At 32.6% G+C, this 21,510-nt stretch overlaps 2 protein-coding genes across 5 annotated transcripts in view; both read left to right on the top strand.

Annotated features, from left to right (window-relative positions):
* Window positions 1-21,510, top strand: part of LOC113396260 (protein outspread-like) — a 237,829-nt gene that overhangs the window by 128,516 nt on the left and 87,803 nt on the right. The gene's annotated exons all lie outside the window — the stretch shown is intronic.
* On the top strand, window positions 19,546-21,368 carry LOC135193383 (leucine-rich repeat-containing protein 74A-like). The gene has a single exon (XM_064215620.1). The coding sequence runs from the start codon at window positions 19,609-19,611 to the stop codon at window positions 21,280-21,282; it is 1,674 nt and encodes a 557-aa protein (XP_064071690.1). The 5' UTR covers window positions 19,546-19,608; the 3' UTR covers window positions 21,283-21,368.

The following is a 21,510-nucleotide window of genomic DNA, read 5'->3' as shown; positions in this document are numbered from 1 at the left end:
CAGTAAGATTTAAACGCGTCCTATGAAATTGTTTATCACTTAGGACAGACATGACAAAAATATTAATTCACTTATATTAAAGTTACGACAAAAAATATATTTTGAAAATCACGAAAAGTTATTATTTGAAATAAATAACAGTGTCATGATTTATATTTCATAACGCTTTTGTAATAAAACCGCAAGACTTTAGTACAAATGGCAAAAATGAAAAGGTCTTTGCCTAATATCAGTCAACGGTCACGAATTACTGAATCATCCTTGCATGGGATTATGATCTGAGCGTCTACATTTTAAAGTGTAAAATCGCGTAAATTCCTGTAAAGTTTTGCAATGAAGGTTATTTATGATGGCTATGGGTTTAATTAACGCAAATTTGATATGTAATGTAATTTTTTTTTTTTTATATGACATTGAGCGGACGAGCAAATGGCCCATCTTATGGTAAGAGGCTACCGCCGCCCATAGTCAATGGTGTTGTAATAAATATTAACCGTTCCCTACATAGCCAATGTCCCACCAGCCTTGGGAACTAAGATGACTCTTGTGCCTCTGCCACTATCTCCCTCACCCTACAAACCGGAGCACAACAATACTGAGTACTGCTGTTTGTCGGTAGAACATCTCATGAGTGCGTTACCTAGGGTAGTAATACTGTGAAATGGCGATTCAAAAGTACTCGTTAGAGTTTAAAGTAATCAAATTAAGTCACTAAATGCTCCATAAAACATTCTCAAACTTAAATAAATAAATAATTTAAACCCGTTTATTCTACAACTTTTACTTATTCAAAATAATTTATAGCTGACTACGAATAATCTTGATCATTGTACGTACACTTGGAAATCTCTTGACAGATCTTTATCTATATAAAAAGAAAGTGTTCTATGAATGGCGCTCATCGGTTAATTATTTTAATAGTCGTGATTCTCGATTATCACGCTCCATGGACGTCTATCCGATTATGTTTCACACAACCTTCGCATTCGGCTTTGTTCGACGAGAACACTGAAATTTGGCTATCTATTATACGAGTGCTCGCTGAATATAACTTAAAATAATTGATTCATACGCAGCATTTTTTTTTTAAAGTTCGATTGTGATAATACACTTTCGGTCGATATTACTGGGCGCGATGAAAGTGAAATTTCAAGGTCGAGTTTAAGAGCAACGTTTGCTGAAACGCTTCTGACGCGAGAAGGAGTCGCTTCTGGTGAATGTCGATACACGCATGCGTTGAGTGCATTCTTTATTTTTGTTATCTGTCTGTATGTCACAAGAATCTCATTGAATTTGGTACATGCTTTGAAAACTACAATACTACTAACAGACATACAGACAACCTGAATTAGAGGTTAAAAATACATTCATATCCAACGACCAAAAGGTGGTATGTCGTGGGTATAAACAAATCGATTTTACACCTCATAAGAAATAAGGATATAACAATTCAGTAAGACACAGGGACTAGATTTTTCACGATGTTTTTATTAAAAACGTGATATAATTTATTCCATTCTACTTATTATCATAAATAAACATATTATTATAGGAATCGTGATAAAAATATAAATATACCAATATAAATCGATTTTATTTAATGATTCTGTGTTGTTGTTTAATGATAATGCTCGGCCGGATATTAAAAAGTTTATGATTTAAAAAAATATGAACAAAAACATCGAAATTATGCGTAGATTGTGAGCTAACTACAATTTAACTATATATTGTAATCGTAAAATGTACAAACATTTCTGGCGCAGAAATGAGATTACAGGTAACGAATAAATAAAAAATCGCATCTGCAATCCACTGCAGGACAAAGACATTTTCTCTCAAGTAAAAAGAAAACATTTTTTTCTTCTCTGCTTCACAATTTTGACCTTTTCGATCGTGTGTCCATCAAGACCTATTTAAACCTGTTTTCTTTTATTAATAATCCTGGATAGCGCCCGCGACTTTGTCTGCACCTGATGAATTAATGTATTCCTGGCCTCGTTGAAAACTTCACAAACGACATCCATATGCTGATGGATGATTGTTGTGAAACTCTGATACTCTAATCAAAAATTCTTCTTCAATAAATCTGTATTTCGTATTGCTCTACATCACATATATAACATTCTTTGTCGTATGTATTACGTATACTATATGTCGGATTGAACGCAATTCTTCTAATCTTACCAAGGACTCTGGGGGATTCATTTACCATCAGGAGAAATTTTCATTACCCAGTTCACTTTTTCTGAATCGATAATACCAATCCTGACTTCACGTCAAACAGACGTCACGTACAGACATCAATGCAACTTTATATATGTAATGTTGACTAGCGCACCCGACCGCATCAAATAGAGTACAATTGTCTCTTTATCTATTTGTTTAATATTAAAATATTCCATTTATTCGGAGCCTCTTGCTTTCCATGTAATCTCACATCTAAAGTTTATTTACGGTATTTGAGTAATGGAAAGTTCTGTGAAACGATTTAGCTGCGGGCTCCGGTTGTTAACTTCGAAACGTATTAATCATTCCAACGTACGTCTATACATTTATGAATCTTTAAATATAGAATTAGGGGCAACATTATATAAACGTTCATAGGGTAAATTGTAAAATTGTATATAGTAAATGACACAGTTAATACAAGAGATAGATCTTAATCAATGGTCGAGTGCCCGAATCATTTTGTGTATATTATTACTTCGTGCTCAGCGGTTAAGTAAAACATCGTGACGAAAATTAGCTGATAAAAGTTCTATTGCCATATGGTCTCCGTGCAAGCCCGTCTGGGTAGGTACACCAGATAATTTCATATTCCACTTGCCAAACAACAATAAGTACTCAGTACTAATGTGTTCTGATTTGTAGGGTAAGTGAGCCAATTACAGACACATGACATAACAATATCAGGTTGACATATTTGTGTCGTAAGGAATGATCTACCGTAAAGTATTGGAGCATGGATATTGGTATACGATTCTAACCTTTTCCTTAGAAGAGGTGTGCTTTGTTCAGTAGAACAATTATGCACCGTAACTGTATGAAGATTTGTCATTTTTTAATTTATTTAAATTTGACTGTCAGCATTTATGTTACTTATTTAATGCATTAGAACTAATAGTGGTATTGTGATTATATTGATTGACTGGTAGCTGTGAGCAGAAGTGCCAATGTCTTGAACCCAAAATCGCGATAGTTGCTGACGTTAGTACACGACGTTATTATATTTGGCTACCGATCGTTGACCCGCGCAGTGAAAGTCGGCGCCAAGCTGACTGCGCGAGCGCACCCTCGCCCTCGACCGACTGTCCTAGCGCTTAAACAATGTAAACGCCCATCTCTAATTTTTCATTATATTAATCAAAACGTAGTAATAATTATAATTACTGTTCAAGTCACGATTGAATACGAGCAAGCACCATTGTTTATCATCTCCAGCTCATCATAAAGAAAACATTTTGATGAAATCCGGATGTATCTGAAGAAATCCTGCCAAATGTAATCCTCTAAGCCGTAGTCCACGGGGCGTGATGGAATGAAGTCAAAAACTTTCTGTGAGTGAGACCCTGACCTAGCAAACAGATATAAAAAGTTAACTATGTCTATTTATATTCTTAGATCGGTTAATTTGCCAATGAATAATTTGAATTGGCTCCAAACGTTGTAGGCACATATCTAAACATGTAGAAAAAGTAAATACGGTAGCTTTTATCTAGAGAGTGTTCGCAAATTTATAGCTTATAAACAAGCACTAATACTTAAAGCTTTTATCGGAGAGATTACACGTCTTTCACGAGATAGCAAGATTAGGGCGCGACCGTAAGGGCTCGCACATACTAGCCGCTACAGAGATTAAATGTAAATAACGTTGTCCTCATTTCAGTCTTAGATCATTGTCTACTGCTTCTCAGAAAATTGCCATTAATTTATCAGAACATTAAGAAGCCGCAATCAAAAACTTCATTTAAATCACTAGCTACGTGAAGTTTGTTCTTGATTACAAAATAGAAGAGAACTAAAAATTTGAGATTAATTCGTATGGAGATTGCCAAATGCTGCAATAAGGTTAAGTTTACAAAGTGCATACTAGGCTTACCAATTTATTTTCCATATACTTATATAGCACTGTTTGCCTTAGAAACTGTTAGGCTCAGCCTTAACCGCTATTTTCTTTAACCGGCTGTCACACGTTAAGATAACCTCGATTTCGGAATTCCGTTAACACACAATAAATTTTAACTTCCCACAATAAAGCATCGCCTTTCTATTTTAAAACAAAATGTCCATTACACAACGTTAGCGTTAATTCTTGATTCTCATTGTCTTATTGTGTAAGTACAAAGATGCGTAAAATATTTTTATATTAGTCTTCGATGCATCAGCTAGAAAGATTTATACTTCGTAATGTCCACGAAATTTCCAATCGAATTTGCAACCGTATCTTTTAGATATTTATTTGTGCTTGCATGTCATAATTTGAAATGTGTTTCATTAAATGGCTGAAAATATTTGCAAGGAAGTTCAGTAATATTCAACTCATCAAGTTTACGTTTGTACTCGTTCTGATATGCAATTAGACCCCAATTTCAAACAAACATTTGTTATATGCATCAACTGAACACTTACAACACTGCGACCCAAAAAGCCAGACTTGCCTCATCATCCCGGAAACTTAGTAACGAGATGAGTTTACTCGTCGAGCTGAAAGTTTTATGATACTTAGGCAATCTTAAAGAATTTCGCCACAAGAAAGTGTTGCGTCAGATGAGTGTTAAAGCGCATCCATCGAAATGTCAGGTCACGCGTGCCTTCCGCCCTACGCTGGGCTGTGTGAACCTGGTATTAAACTTTAAGCTAGTCCATTAGTCGCATCAGAATCTTCCTCATTTGCACATAATTCCCTTTCTTCTTAAAAATGATGACCATGTTCATTATTTGATTTATTCGTATCTATAGAAACTTCAGCTCCTTTTAATGTAATTGTTAATATTCTTGTCCTTAGGTTCATCTTTTTTTCAGTGGAATTTACTGTCTGTCTTTGAAGACACATTTAGATTACCAATAAATATTAGTACTAGCATGTGTGGCGTCATCACTGAACGATTTATTTTACGCAACTGAGATCATTTATTTATAATAATTATTCCAAGTGATGTTAGATTTGCATTAAATTAACTTATAAATTGGCAATCAAAGGGCTCTGAGCTCAAATTGAAGTATGTAGATTATGTAATTTAGCTTACATAGAAATTAGTCGCTATCGTAAGATTTTGTTATTGCCTACTAATTTTAATTTAGGCGTGATGTCATTATCACAATTACGACTACATTTAATATACATGTACTATGGAATAATTTATCAGCTGACAGACTATTTATTCGTATAATAAATAATAAATAAATAAATATTGGACAACATCACATACATTACTCTGATCCCAATGTAAGTAGCTAAAGCACTTGTGTTATGGAAAATCAGAAGTAACGACGGTACCACATATGCCCAGACCCAAGACAACATAGAAAACTAATGAACTTTTGCTGCGTCGTCTCGGCCGGGAATCGAACCAGGGACCTCGGAGTGGCGTACCCATGAAAACCGGTGTACACACTATTCGACCACGAAGGTCGTCAAAATAAAATGTTTATTAGGAAAATTTGCTTAAGCGTGATCTTGTTATTGTTTGGTAAGTAATCTTTCTATTACTATAATTATGACATTCATTTTTTGATGATAAGACTTTTTCAAATAACCATTTAATTTAATCGTTGAGATCAATTTATTTATATTTAATTTGTAAAGCGTCAAGAACGTTATCAATATCAACTTTCCAAAAAAATTACCATGACAAATGATATAAACAGATCAGTAAGTTCGAGCTCACGCTTCTCTATGAAATGAGAGAGATATATAATGATATACATATGAGTAAAGGAGATAGAAGAGATCGAATTAAGAATAGTATCAGAATCGATCTTGATTTGTCGAGCGCTGACAAGAGATCAGTCAATGGGAACACAATGGTGGGTGCGGTTTCAAACGATATTCGATATGGGAAATTTAAATTGGCGTCGAATTAGGTTGATCTCCATACGAGGATTCTGATGCGATAGACATGAATAATCAGCAACCTCCATTTTTAATATACACTGAGGCACAGGAAAATGGCAAGGACATAAAACATTAGTTAACGAGATATAATAAAGTACGACTAATTCTTTAAATATAATATTGAATTTCATTATATTCCACAAGTGATCTTACTTGTGTTTTCAATAAAATATTCGTTTTGATAACGTTTGAAGCCCATCTTAAGGTATTTACGTAATATCATTTAGTAAAAACGTGAGTCAAGTGTCAGACCTCAAGAACTTTCACTTTTCACTGACCCTACTGAAGAATGCACCACCATTTCCCTCGCTCATTATCAACTCAACTAGCGTAGCCGTCTCGCTCCTATATATACTTTCACCTAGTGCTGGAAAGGGATAGACAGGTGTTACAGGGCTGTCAATCTAAATTATAAATCATTGTAGTTCCATGAGTCGAATCAGTTCACACCTTATTACTGTTTAAGGAAAATTTTATTTACGGTTATCTGAAATTTCAGAAACTCAGTTTGTATCAAATATTAAAAGTCGTTTACTCATTTTTTTGTTTGTTTGGTTTGGAGGAAATATTTGAGAGGATGGCAACCCTATGTTCAGTGCAATTTATCAAAGATCGGCATTCAACGGGTGTGCAACACGCGCCGCTAGATAAACTCTTTAAGGGTGGCATACACCAGCATGACCAAGCTAAGCGGAAGCGACTTGAATATGAAGCGACCACACCTGTACAACCAAACGAGATATATACATATCTACATAATGATAATCTTCAGTCACTTGATCTCGAGTACGGCCGTTGTTTGCGAAAATATTTTACGTCGTGTTCGCTTGCGCTTCGCTCTGTTGCACCGGTGTGTGCGATCCTTTATCATGTAAGTGCAATGAGTCTCTCTCGCGTGATTACGGTCGTACTTTTACTTCATCGTCTTAGAAATTGCATAGAAACTTTCATTAAGCTATGAATCTTGTGAACATGATGTAGAAAACCGTGCATGTGTTAACATAATCGTATAATTTGTTATAGGTTTCATAGCTTTATTGTGTTTATACGTTTTCGTAATATTCCCAATCGATTCCAGTAATCAGACCCAATGTCAGTAATATATACTATTATTCGTATATATATGATTACATTTAAAATACACAATCTACTAATACACACTGTTAATATCTAGTTTTAGACCATCATTGTTAGTAGGATAATGTTTCATATTTCATCTTTTATAAATAAATTGCTTTAAAAAACCACCAGTTAATCAAGTAAAGGCGGATGCTTTGTAATACTGAATTCTTCTATGAGGACGTCATGAAAACATTGCAATTAGGCCTTTTCATACAAAAAATATTCTGAAAAAAAAATTATATTTATAAAGTACGGTTAACGACAGTCAAATCCTTATTTTAAACCTTAATAATCTCAAACATAGTAAAACCTGTATAGAAAATTTGGAGAATAGAGTTGCTCTGTAAAGTTAAACTGTTTCAACTCTTCATTGTTCTGCGCACCGTCATTGTTATTTTATGACGTCATAGATATAACCATGACATTTATTAGACACATAAAAATCTATAATCAATGAGCCATTAATTGTGTAATAAATAAAGCGACTTATTTTATTGTAAATTTCTCTAATTCATTCTCTTTTATATTCCAGGTAATCATCGTAATTCATCTCTCCGGTAATGTTCTATTGGTAATGTAATAAAATTGATTTTAATATCTTAGAAATTTAATTACTATTAGTACTATTAGATGTTATCTAAGATACTTTATGATGTTAGCGAGTGAAAGTGATGACTTTCTTTACATTTCTAAAATGGCCATAAATTAATTTACGAAAACAATGAATTCACGTAGCTGTTTTGTGGGCGTTACTTACGGCTTTGTGAAAAAGAAATTTATATACGGGAGAAGTTTTTAACGAACCAACATCGAAGCAAAATAGATATTTGCTTTGCTAATTAAATCGAATGTTTTATTGTTATTATTGTCAGTGAAATAAATCAGTGATCGTATGTATGTCTGAGTGATGTCGCTTACTACAAAGCCATGAGCCTAGGGTTAGGTTCTAAAATACAATAACCAGTCTCGGCATTAAATTAAACCGGATTCTAAGCCCTATTTGCTAAACATGTAGTTTTAGAGGCAACAGCTTGGTACACCTGATTATCCTACAAGGCTTTTTATTGTTACATAAATTACACACCTTTGATCTTCTGAAGGTCTTTTGGAAATACTAAGCAAGAATATTAATTGTAGATGAGTAAATATATGATTCTTATATTTAATATATACTATACTATAATCACATCTGCACAACATCTGGTATCATTTGAAGAAGTACAACCTAAACTTAGTGGTAAGTACTGTTACACTAACTCATCAGATATTCTAACGCCAAACACCGATACTTATTCTTGTGTTAGTGTTTAAAAGGCGATTAACACAGTGTAACTACAGGCACAAGGAAAAATATCTTAGATCCGAAATTCGGTAGCGCTGTGGCGATGTATGGAATGGTTAATATTTCTTACAGCGCCATTGTCTATGGACACTTACCACCAGGTCGCCCATTTGTGCGTCCACCAACCTATATCATAAATAAGAAATAAAGTTGGAGAAGAAAGTTAATTACAAGATGGATGTCGCTAGAATCAAAAGCAAATAACGATTCTTTGAAATTACAATAGAAGTAAATAATATTGAGAATAAGAATTTTAAAGATGTATGTTAAAGAAAAAAAAAATGGAATGTAACTTAAATCTGATGTAAGAAAGATTAAAGAAGTATGTAAGTCACGATCTATATCTGTATCTGTATATTATCAAATACGAAATAAAATAAAGATTTAAGACTCCCGACTTTCTTAAATTTTACGGTGACAATAAATTTCAAGAATAGAATATTCGCTCGGGTTCGCATTACACGCGTCAATTATACCAATTATACACGATTATACGCACAATTTGCGATAATCCAATCATGTGGATCGTTTCATTTCATTCGAACGGGTGGGCATCTCGTGGGCGAAGATAATTTCACGTAATTTCAAGGTCTGATAGTAAATAGACCTGATTAAATTTTTACGTAACATTTTAAATCTATTGACATCTACGATTAAATTGTATATAATAGCAATACAAACATTTGGCAAAACATTTTGTTTGTTTTTACGATACGAGAAGAATTGAAAAGACAGTTCCAGTTCGATTCAGAAATCTACTTGACCAGGCTGAGCCATTCATATCTAAAACGTTGTAAATGATGATACGTTATAAAAATGGCAAATTTTTTAGTTATGAATCTTTATCCGTTGGTAGCTTCACTTAATATAGTTTGTTAAATGACGATTCAAAAGTGCTAGTAAAAGCTTACTCGAATGAAGTATATTTTGATTTTATTTGATTATCTAATCTAAACTTTTTAGAATTCTTAGTTTTTTCATTAGTGCCAAAGGTTTTAGTTCAGTAGCCAAAGGTCCTCAAAGCCAAAGGTACTCATACAAACTATTGTATTCATAATATTAGTGCAATGTACATGTGAAAGGATACAAAGTAAATTATAACGTTTCTAAGATTGTAGTTTACCTTTATGGGTTGAAATGAGAAATATACTACGTTTCAAGTCCGGCTACTCGTACCTATCAACGAGCTGCGCGTGCGCACTGAGCGATTTTAGTATGGCTTAGATCAGGTTTTATGGACTATTTCTGTGCGACTTTAATGAAGTACGCTTCTTTATGGCTCGTTAAATTGTTGTTCTAACTAGAAGAGAGCGTTAGATCTAAAAAAAAATTTTTGCAGCCGTAAAAGATTTTTTTTCTTCTAATAATAATTAAAACGTCTTGAGGATTTTACAAGAAATCTATGTTTAGTATAATGAGATAATGAGTTTACTTGATATTTTGTCTACTTTAAAGTGGAAGTCTACATTACACACAATATCCAAGAAATCATTATTATTCAATTACAACGAAATAACATTAAAATTTAACCATAAAGGTTTTATGATATTTTTCCTGTTAGGGATATAAGGTTGCCTCTTTACCCACAGATTATAATAATTTAAAACAAACTCAAAAATGATTCGAGGCGGATCACTAATAATATACAAGTTCGCGTTCGAAAACCGAAATTATAACTGATATTTGGGGAGGTACAGGAATTCAATGAACGATTCGAGTGAAAAATTCGTTGCATAAATCGCATTCGTCGCGGTATTACCGTAGGTTATTATTACCGATTCCTTCGATATCTCGATTGTAGATGTACTCGAGATCCAAATCACAACCTATAATACACAAACAGCTAAGTCACGTTTTATCATCCACCATATAGTAATCGCAGGCTCCTATATAAATATTAAAGATGATGAATGAAAGCGAGAAAAAAGAAATCTTTTTGATGTCAATCGTCATAATTCAATACATAAAAATATCATACAAACACAATCGAATGGTCTACACTAAGCGACGAGTGTTTTGTAAGAATTTATACGATTAATTTTGTAGTTAATATAATAAAAACTTACTTCCATTCATAGAAGTTATAGAAGTATGGAAAATCGATTACACACTCGATGATATTTCTCCCCAAAACTGAATAAGGCTTCGTATAGACGTTGTAAGACTTCATAGCATATGCAAATACATTTTAACAATTTTATTCCGTCATGACATTAATTTATATTCCAACGCCCGCTCCTATCAATAAATAGGAAAAGCCAGTATCAGACAACAATCTTGATCAGGCTGCTTATAAACTATATTAAGGCAGTTGTAATCAGATTGCTACGCGCTTTTCATCGACCGCTCGATTAAACCTTTGTACGAGATGAACACACAAAACGGATTCCTTTGATGGTTATCGATTACCGTTCTTATTTTGAATTTTGTATTTGAATTAAAAAATATTATAAGCTTGAATAAAAAAGTGCGATCGAATGAAATGAATACGAACTACTTGAGGGTTTTTTAGTGTGGAATTTTAGGATTTGTATGGGCTAAGTATGTTTACTATATTTTTATTATCGTTTTGAACGACCTTCGATGTCTATAGAAGATGGAATGTGGTTACGCCGATTGCTTTTATGTAAGCTTCATAACTCGAATACCAATCTAAACTTGTAAACTAACAAATCAATTATTTTAAACGAGTCTGCCAGGATTTTGATAATTTCGTCTTTTTGTGTTTTTTACTTTTGGCTAAGATATATTTATCTTTATTAATTTTAGGACATATATATACACTTAATTATTATTAACAGAAAAATGAAGATTCTCTTCTCATTGAGCTGCTCTATGTGTGCTATACAATATATTTGCTCATAACATTTTAAATAATTTTAACAATAACTGTGAATCTATTTCATTTAATCATATTTTGGTATCGGGAAATGCTTATCTCTGAAAGTAATTCGGGTATTTTATTCCAATATGTGTGTGAGAAGATTCATGATCATTGTTTAACTTTTGTATGCCGTCTGGACAAAAACTTGTTAGGGACCAATAAGTACCTTAAGTAGTATCTTCAACTGCTAAACATTCAATGCACTGCCTACCAAAGAATCCAAGAATTAGGGACACAATTTTCGTTTCTTTGTTGTTTTTTTTTGTTGTCGGTGGCAAAAGAGCCAAAGGAGCAAAGCTGGTTATGTTTAATATATCTTTTTTTTTTTAAAATCTTATATCAATAAATCTAACTTAAATAAAAATATTGCTAAGCTAAGTATAGTGATACAAATATCCATAGGTATGTCTGTATACTTTAAAATACACAGTTTGTGTACATTTTTCTCGAAGCATTTTTTTTATCGTTATTAGAACATGTCAATAGTGAATTGCGATATCTACTGTAACCTCAAATAATGTCCCACGCTTTATCATGCAATACTTGAAAATTATTTCGTATTTTGAACCTAGTTCCCTCGTGATAAGAATGAATTCGACCGTAAATTTTAATTTGTTTTGTACAAATCAATAAGGCTCTGTAATTAATGGTTTCACCTCGCTCTAGATAACAAGTGCGGGTGTTTTATGGCTAATATTGCCGAATGTGAATTAGCGACTTCTGTTTTTTTTTTTTTTATTTAATTATATTGTTTTTTATCAAATCGTACGTTTGTCATCATTTCAGTGATTGTGATTTTATAAATTAAATTATATCAAAATAAATTTATAAATTACTTTATTAAATAGAAGACAAATTAAACGCAACAGAAACAAATACATTTTCACAGATTAAATAAAATATATAATATATATCGAAACTATATAAATCTTTATATTGTAAAGTTGAAGAGTTTTCATTTATTTGTTTGTGCGCGCTGATCTCAGAAACAGTCCTATATAAATAATTATTTTCGTATTATATAGTTCCAATATTAAAAGAGGCCAGGGGCTATAAAACTATATTATTATAGCTCATATAAAAATATTAACTTGAATAAAATAAGTTTTATGTCAAAACGACTATTGTTTAAAAGTAAAGTCCAACTCCGTGTCAACCTTATACCAGTGTCTAGCAAAGTTGATAAAGATTTAAAAGTAGGTTGACTAAATAATATTTTAACTGGCATAAATAAAGTGCAGATAGATTATAAATAGTCATATTAAAAAAAAAATAGTATTACATGTTGTAAACATCGAGTAACTTAAATCGGTGTTATTTGGACAAGTTGTTTTTTTTTCATTCAGCGCATAAAATATTGACGACCTCCGTGGTCGAGTAGTGCGCACACCGGTTTTCATGGGTACGCCACTCCGAGGTCCCGGGTTCGATTCCCGGCCGAGTCGATGTAGAAAAAGTTCATTAGTTTTCTATGTTGTCTTGAGTCTGGGTGTATGTGGTACCGTCGTTACTTCTGATTTTCCATAACACAAGTGCTTTAGCTACTTACATTGGGATCAGAGTAATGTATGTGATGTTGTCCAATATTTAAAAGATATATTGAAAATATATTGTAATGTGAAGTGATGATGGTTTAATAAATACTATATTCTAATACACTATATTATAAATACTAGTTATCGCCTGCGGCTTCGCTATATTCACAAAATTATAGACCATGTCTATAAGCTATATTATTGTAAAGTTTCATTAAAATCCATTCGATGTTTCCGCGCGAAAGTCTAACAAACATACATACAAACTTTCACTATTACGATATTAGCAAGGATTCTAATCAGTATTTCAGTTCAATTTCATATTTTATTTAAGTGATTTCTCTTAATACCAACCGGCTTGAATCCCTCCTAGCCGCATTCGTTTTTTATATAAAGTTTTTCTACTAACGATTGCCACGAGTGTTTTAGCAATAAAAGAACATTTTTTATTATAGTTTTTCCTCATTGCCTTTTTGTCTCGTGTTTGTGTAGTTCAATCAAGTACAACTCTATTACTCGCAAGTAACTAAATAACCAGTAGGTACAAAATAGTACAAAAATATATTGTATTTTCACTGTATTGCGAGTCTCACTTCAGCCGACTGACTTGAGCCGAGATGGCCTAGTGGTAACGCGTGCATCTTAACCGATGATTGTGCGTTCAAATCCAGGCAGGCACCACCGAATTTTTATGGGCCTAATTTGTGTTTATAATTCATCTCGTGCTCGGCGGTGAAGGACAACATCGTGAGGAAACCTGCATGTGTCTAATTTCTACGACATTCTGCCGCATTTGTATCCACCAACCCGCATTGGAGCAGCGTGCTGGAATATGCTTCAACCCTCAAAGGGAGAGGAGACCTTAGCCCAGCAGTGGGAAATTTACAGGCTGTTAATGTAATAATGAGACATAAATCTTTAAACAAATCATAATTTTAAAGTCTCAAAATAATCTTATCTGTTAACGATATCAAAATACTAGTATTTTTTAAGTGTAAAATGATGAAACCAGCATCTGTTCACATCACAACATATTTTCAATATGTCTTTAATTCGCAAAATAAATATATATTTTTTTTGTTTATCATATCACAAATGATTGGAACATTTACCGTTAAAAAAATGTAATAGCTAATTTATTTTTTAAAAATCGAATGTTTAAATTAATTAAGAAGTTATTGCATCGTATAACTTTGATGAACATTAAAAAAATCGAGTTCTCATCGAATCTCCTCAGTTTGAGGTCCTAGAAAGCCATTCTGACTGTTTACAACTCGAAGTACGGCCGTGTGTGTGCGTGTGCGTGGGTAAATATTTTTTGTCGTACGATATCTCAAGAACAAATCAACCGATTGAGATCCGCGGTGTTCGTTAGGGTTCATTGAGGCTTAGATCTGATTAGATTTTGGACTCCGATTGACTCTAAAATCTGAGATGTTTCCAGATACGCAATATATAATAATGATAAATTAATATGTACAGCGCTTTAGGCTCGAAATTAATTATTATTTTAATTTATGTTCGTAATAAATTTGTTCAAAAAGAAAAGATGTATTACACTGACTGGAATTGATTATGCTGGAACTTTCCAAATGCAAGCCGGTCCGTAATTTAGACAATTAAAACAAAAAAATTCATATTATTGCGCGTAATAAACTTGTACTACAAGACTTTTTCAAATTCAAATTAACGTCACGAAAGCCTTGAAGGAAAATTAATAAATCATAAGCATGATCGTATTCCATTTTTAAAAATTATGAAATTCGAATTATAATTTTGACATATCGTAACCTCTGTTTATAAAGGTCGACTAAGTCACTTCCATATCTGGCTGTTCACTCAGAAGCGTTCAACCGTTCGTTATACGTTATTATAGTTACCGACGGCATAATTATAGGCAAATAAAAAATCAAGGCAACGTAATAACTGTTATTTAATTGTGACGTTTCAAAAAATTCAAAACCTACTAGACCTAAATGGACTACGGAACTGTATCACTTTGTTTGGTACAAGGAAAAGATTAATGCATGATGAATAGAATGCTTTTAAGAATGTTCCAGAATAGTAGAGTTTGTTATTGCATTCCGTTCGACTGAATGGAATATTTTTATTTTAGTCGGACGCATGGTATTTAATCTTTTTCATTCAAGAAGGCACAATAAGCACATTTGAGTTATTTTACAGGATGAAATTAAATGTATAGGTACCGTTGGTGCAGAATATAGATTATAATAAGAATAACTGTGTAGAAACTTAGTTTTTGTATGGTTACAATTGCCCCTCTGCCCAAAGAGATCCACAAAAAGGGGGGTAAGTTGGACTCGCTGGTGCCCAGGACGCCTAGCGCGACCTAATATACTGGAAAACTTACTAAAAATCCAGCGGTACCCTCTCCGTCTCTTCGGGGTTGCTTTCGAATGCAACCGTGACGCCTGTTGCACCAAATGCAATTTGAACGTTTAATAATTTACTTAAATATTTTGTTAATCATAGCATATATATATAAATAAATATATAGTGTTCAATTGTCAAATTGTTGTCAATAAGGTCATTTAAAATTTCCTTCTCCAACACGACTCAAATCTATCTGACAGTATGGTATATAACAAGTGGGTACGTTATATTATTTAAAAAAATATACCGCATTTGCACTGAACACATTAAATCCGTGACTCATTCTGGAATTGGTAGTACTTGAAATTGGTGTTTTTTTTTTCGATTATGGAATATAAAACTATGCATGGCATACAATTTTCTTAGTCTTAAGATTTTCTCAATATATTGTAACTATCGACGTCTTTAAGTTCTCAGTTTGTAGATTATCAAATGGTCCATTAAATCACAGTATTAATTCGAAATGATTTACTAGATATTAGATTTATTAGTCTCGATATATAACCCTGAAATTGTTTAATTATGAAACGCCTGTTCAAATGTAATTACATTATAAGTTGATACAAAGATTAATAGCTCGTAATTGGCTTTAATAAACTGAGGTCAGTCTTTTGTCTTTTGCTGCATTTAGTTTACTATATAAGTAGCACAGCCCACATAATATCTACTTGATAAGTGTACTATGCACACTTCATTATAATCATAGTATTTGATGGACTTCAAAATAATTGCAAAATATTAATATATATTATATTACGAAAATCATTCGGTTTCAAACGTAAATAATTTTGTTGCATATGATATTTAAATTTGTGTGTAGGCTGAATAATAAAATTAAGTTAAAAATCTTTCGTTCAGAAGTCATTAAAGCGTAGATAATTAAAAAAAAAAAAGTTTTGTAACCTGTTCAGAAAATCCTTTAATAAGCATTACATTAGATAAAGCTCTTTAATTATCAGCAAATTGTTTTTGGCGAGGTATTTTTATTCATGAGCGCCATTCGCTTTGTCGACTTATATGCCCCATTTAAGGTTGGTGTAATTTTTTGCTCGCATACGCACGCGCCGCTAGCTGGTCAAAGTGAGCAATTAGCATTATTGTTTTGCTAAAACAAATCCCTCGACTCCTGATATGTCGATACCAAATAAGCATGCTTTTTTATACTCGTTGAATTAGGTACCATAGACCAGGGTCGAGTTGGTTTATTTAAGAATAGTGATTGTTTTTCATTTGTTACTCATACAACACTATATTTATATATACAATTATAAAATGAACTTGTTAATATCCTACTACTAGGCTAAGATTTTTGACGACAAGGTTTAGAGCGAATACCACAAAACTGTTCCTATGCTGAGAACAAACATTTCGCCAATTTTCACTTGACACTTGCAGATTTGTTTATGATGTTTTACTATTGTTTTACGATTGTTTTTTCAACACATTAGTATCAAACCATGAAAGCTTATCATGTCCTCTGCATACGTAATCAAGCAAGCAGCAAGCAAAACGCCAGTATATATATTTAAAGTACAAAAACATCACGAATGAAAGACAGTCCACAGAGGGCTATGCTAATCTGCAAAATTGCCACTAGTTGATGCCATCTCAACTTTCCACCGGTCTCCCATTACAAATCCAAATACAGTTTATCTGAGTTTATTTTCAAAGAGAAAACAATGGCCTCGCCTTTCCATTTCTCTAAATCAAATAATTTCGTTTCTGGCGACTGTTGTGAGTTTATAGGCGTGGATGATTTATTAAGTTTAATCAACTTTATGAAATTATATCGTATGGCTTGAATCTAGAGATACTTATAATTTAACTGGTCATAAAAACAAATTCCTGTACATAAAATAATTGGAATATTTTTGAACCGATTAAAATTATAGAAATATTTAGCAATATTCAAATATTTGCAAATTAACTAACACATGATAAGATTTATTAGAAAAAAAAGAGAAAGTGATTTAATATTAAATGGCTGAATGTGGCAGCCGGTTTACGAACGAAAGCTCAGAACGTGGCCTAGAACATAGTGTTGATAAGGATAATAGCGAGGTTAACAATGTACAAACAGACAAATTCTATTAATTAGACGATTTAGCGTGCAACCGCGCCCTAAATCGATTAGTTTCACTAAACCACATAAATCTTATCGCGAAATTCCGCTTAGACCAAACAAAAGCAACTGTAACACAACAAAATAATGGACACGATGACTAAAAATATATTACAAATGATATAAAAAATATGTTGCATTTTAAGATTGATGAAATGGAAAGTAAATGCAAATACGTTTTGAATCATTTGAATTTGTCATTTATTTTGGAGTTGTAAGTCGCAGGCCTAAGCAGAGAACATGATACTGTCCAGGCTGTAGACATTTTGATGGATGGCTGGCGTATTTTATCTCTGATGATGTCTTCAACGTCATATACTAACAACGCCTCTACTTCTTGGCTCATTTCCGTGGCCTCGGGCGGAACTTTCACTGTAGTTTCGCTTAAGATCGAAGAAATTCTAGACAAACCCAATGAATTAAGAAATGACTGGAGCACCACCTTAATATTAATTTAAATCCGAATTTTGTCTTTGTATGTAACCTTTTTAAATTATTCTTATTTCTTTTTTGCAATTATTATTATACATATATTTATATTATTATTATTTTTCATTTTATATTTTGTCTTCATTTATAAATCGTATGATGTAAATATAATATCGTACAAATTTAAGCGGTTTTTTTGGGTTAGAATTAAAATCAAAAATTCTATATTTAGCGTTTCTAAATTTCTACAAACATAAAATGAAATTATGTTTGAAAATAAAGAAATAAAATACCATACTGTCTAATTAATAAACAAAACAAAAATCTTCTCTCTCTATCACACCGACGATTATAATTCGTACGGGATGGAGAAATGTTAAGCATTTATTCTCTCTCTTTGAAACCGTGTGATAAAGGTCTGAACAGTAAATAATATTATCTCGATATATCCAATATATAATGATCTACCGGATGCATCGATTTTAAATTTTACCTGTTCGCTGAGTACTGAGATTGTAACCACATGGGCAATTATCTCTGAAGATTCATTTCTTACCATTGCGTGCACAGCTTACAATCGACAGTTGTAATTAAACCTCCGTTAAAACCTTGCAAAGCTTTTTAAGCACCCATAGATAAATCATGCAAGACCCTTCTTACCTCATACTTTATGTTCAGAAGTCTATTGAAATTTTATTATGACCAGACTGTTTGTAATTTTCTAGTTGAAGCAGCTCATCTCCATTACCTCACTGCTTTATTACAATAATTATATTCAATTTTGGTTTGTATTTTTGCTGTTTATTTTACTCGGGTAGGTTTCTGGACAAACGGTGAAACGCTTTATTTGTTCTTATTGTATTGTTTATTTCAGATTTCTCCTCAAGATATTTTTTATTCTTTGCTCAGAATGATATTACTCCATATGTTCTTGGTTGACAATCATATTTTGTTAATTCTGACGAAATTGTTCAATGATTGAAATCTGTAGAAGAGCTGTGTATGTTCATATTTTTGATAATAGCTGTATATTTGTTCTAGTGGGTAGCTAAAGAGGTTGCCGTGGAATTTGCAGCTTATATGCTAGTGTGATAAAAAGTGAAGGTGAAAGATGACAAGTGAAGTGCTAGGAAGTGGGCAGTATTATAATAAATTTCCTTGCCTCGAAAAATAAGTGAAGCCTTTGATCCTGACCTCGTTCCAGTCGTGACGGATTGTCGTAACACCGAATTATAAAAGTGAAGGAATAGAGAGAACAATTGTATTTAAAGACGCACTTCTGGGCTATATTGCTTCCTGAACAGTTACGACTTATCTCCGATGACAAAGGCCGCTGTGGCTTGAATCTGTCAGATGGACTTTATCGCAATAAGTACAAACGTACGACTGCAAACTCAATACTTTGACAACATTTTTAAACACACGCTTTGCTAAATTTTTGCTTATATACACTTATTATTTTTTTAAGTATAGATATTTATTTAGTTAATTTTATGTATTTTTTTTTCCAATTAATTGTCAACTTTATTTTAGCTCTTTAAAAGTATTCGAGTTTGAAAGCATCATTTTTGACAAATGTCTGTTGAATTTATGTTATGTAATATTTTGACGCCTTTTATTGATAAATATTATTTATTTTTGATATTTTTATTTTAATAATACAAAATGTCATCAGAAGTATCAGAAGAAGAACAGGAAACTGAAGTTATATATGAATTGGCTATTGAAGAGAGTTCGGAGGAACCGCCTATGGAAGAATGGTCATCACTTATAATAGAAGTACCAGAAGAGAATCCTAAACGGGTTTTATACGAGCAAGGACTATATAGCCCTGGCAGTGGAGAAGTTTGCAATAAATATGTGTCTATGTCAAGAAGCTCAATTCTTATTCATCCTTACTTCAATTACCCTGCGGTTCTAGATCCTGGTATCAGGACGGCTTTACTTGATCCAGAAGAAAAAGTTATATATGCCGATGATGGTCAGCAGTTATATTTAACACTCTGTAATGAAATGAATCAAAGTCCTGTTATGACATTTTATAAAGATTTACTCAATGAATGTATAGATTTAAAATATTACTGCGTCAATCCTTTCGGAGTACGACCGATGTCCTTAGCTCTGCAGTATAATAAGAATGTGACAAGTTTTAATTTAACTGATAATTTCTTAAATGATGATGCGTGCTTTCATTTGGGCGAAATGCTTATAAGTAATTCAATTTTGAAAGAATTAAATCTCACAGGTTGTAGGATTGGTGCAACAGGCGCTAAGCAATTATTTGCAGGATTACATCTTAATAGAGGTTTACAAATTTTGAATATCAATAAAAATCGTATAGGAGACATTGGCTTAGAGTATCTTGCGGCTTCAATTATTCGTGGAATTAGCGTAAAAGAATTATTAATAAATTACAACAACATTAGCGGTAAATCTGCAAATGTTTTAGCGGAGGCATTAGAAACACACAATAAGTTCACACATCTTGATCTCTCTTGGAATAATCTCTTCGCTCCAGTTCTAGGGACAATTAATTTACTCACTCGACTATCTGAAAATAAACTTTTACAGGAATTGAATTTATCTTGGAATTCCCTGTCAGGTGGGCGCATTGGAACTGCTCTAAATATGATCTCAAGAGCTTCAAACCTTCGAGTCTTCAATCTTAGTAATAATAGACTCACAGGAGAAGGTATACAAAATGCCATAGCAAATATAGGGAGAGCAAAAAAATTAGTAACATTAAATCTATCATACAATCCTTTAACTCCAGAGGACGCTATAATTATGCTTAATAAAATGAAGTTGAATAGTGTCAAAATCCAAAATCTTTTAATGGATAATGTGTTTGTTGATGGTCACTTTTTAATGTTATTGAAATTAATTAAGGAAAACAAAACCAAAAAAAATGTTGTTATTACATATGGAGGCGTTATCGGCGGATTTCGTCCCATAGGACCAGATATGAGAGATTTAGTATTAAACAGAGTTGAGTTTTTAACAACGAAAGGTAAAAAAAGAAAGGTAGATATAGCTTTAGTAGCGATGCAAATGCTGAAGGACAAAATAGCAGTTATGACTGCGAAAAATTTTGCTGATATTATCGCCGAAACGGGAGCTAATCTTGACGATAATCTAGTCGATGAAATTATAAATGCATTTCCGGGACCAAAAAGTGCCAAAAGTAAGACCATTAGTATAAAGTTATTAGTGGATTACATACAACGAAAATGGCCAGATCGCAAACTTCCACCTACACCACCACCAGAACCCGAGCCTGAATCGCCTATTCCTGAACCCACTCCCGAAATAACTGAAAATAAAGGAAAGGAAAAATGAAAAAAATAAAAACTTCTGAATTTATATTTTAATAACTTTACAATTTATTTATTTTGAGTATTTTTTTGATTATTTAGATTTGTATTCCTTTGGATAACATTGTGTTTATTTATTGTGAAATGAGTTTCGGTATGTAAAAAGTATATTTATTAAATTATTTTATTATAAATTTAGATTTTGAAGTATCCCAATACTTTTGTCATGACGAAAATCTTTGATTTATGTCAT

The sequence above is a fragment of the Vanessa tameamea genome, chromosome 8, assembly GCF_037043105.1.
Source record: "Vanessa tameamea isolate UH-Manoa-2023 chromosome 8, ilVanTame1 primary haplotype, whole genome shotgun sequence".
Taxonomy (NCBI): Eukaryota; Metazoa; Arthropoda; class Insecta; order Lepidoptera; family Nymphalidae; genus Vanessa; species Vanessa tameamea.
The sequence above is the reverse complement of the archived record's forward strand: the minus strand, read 5'-3'. Positions and strand labels throughout refer to the sequence as shown.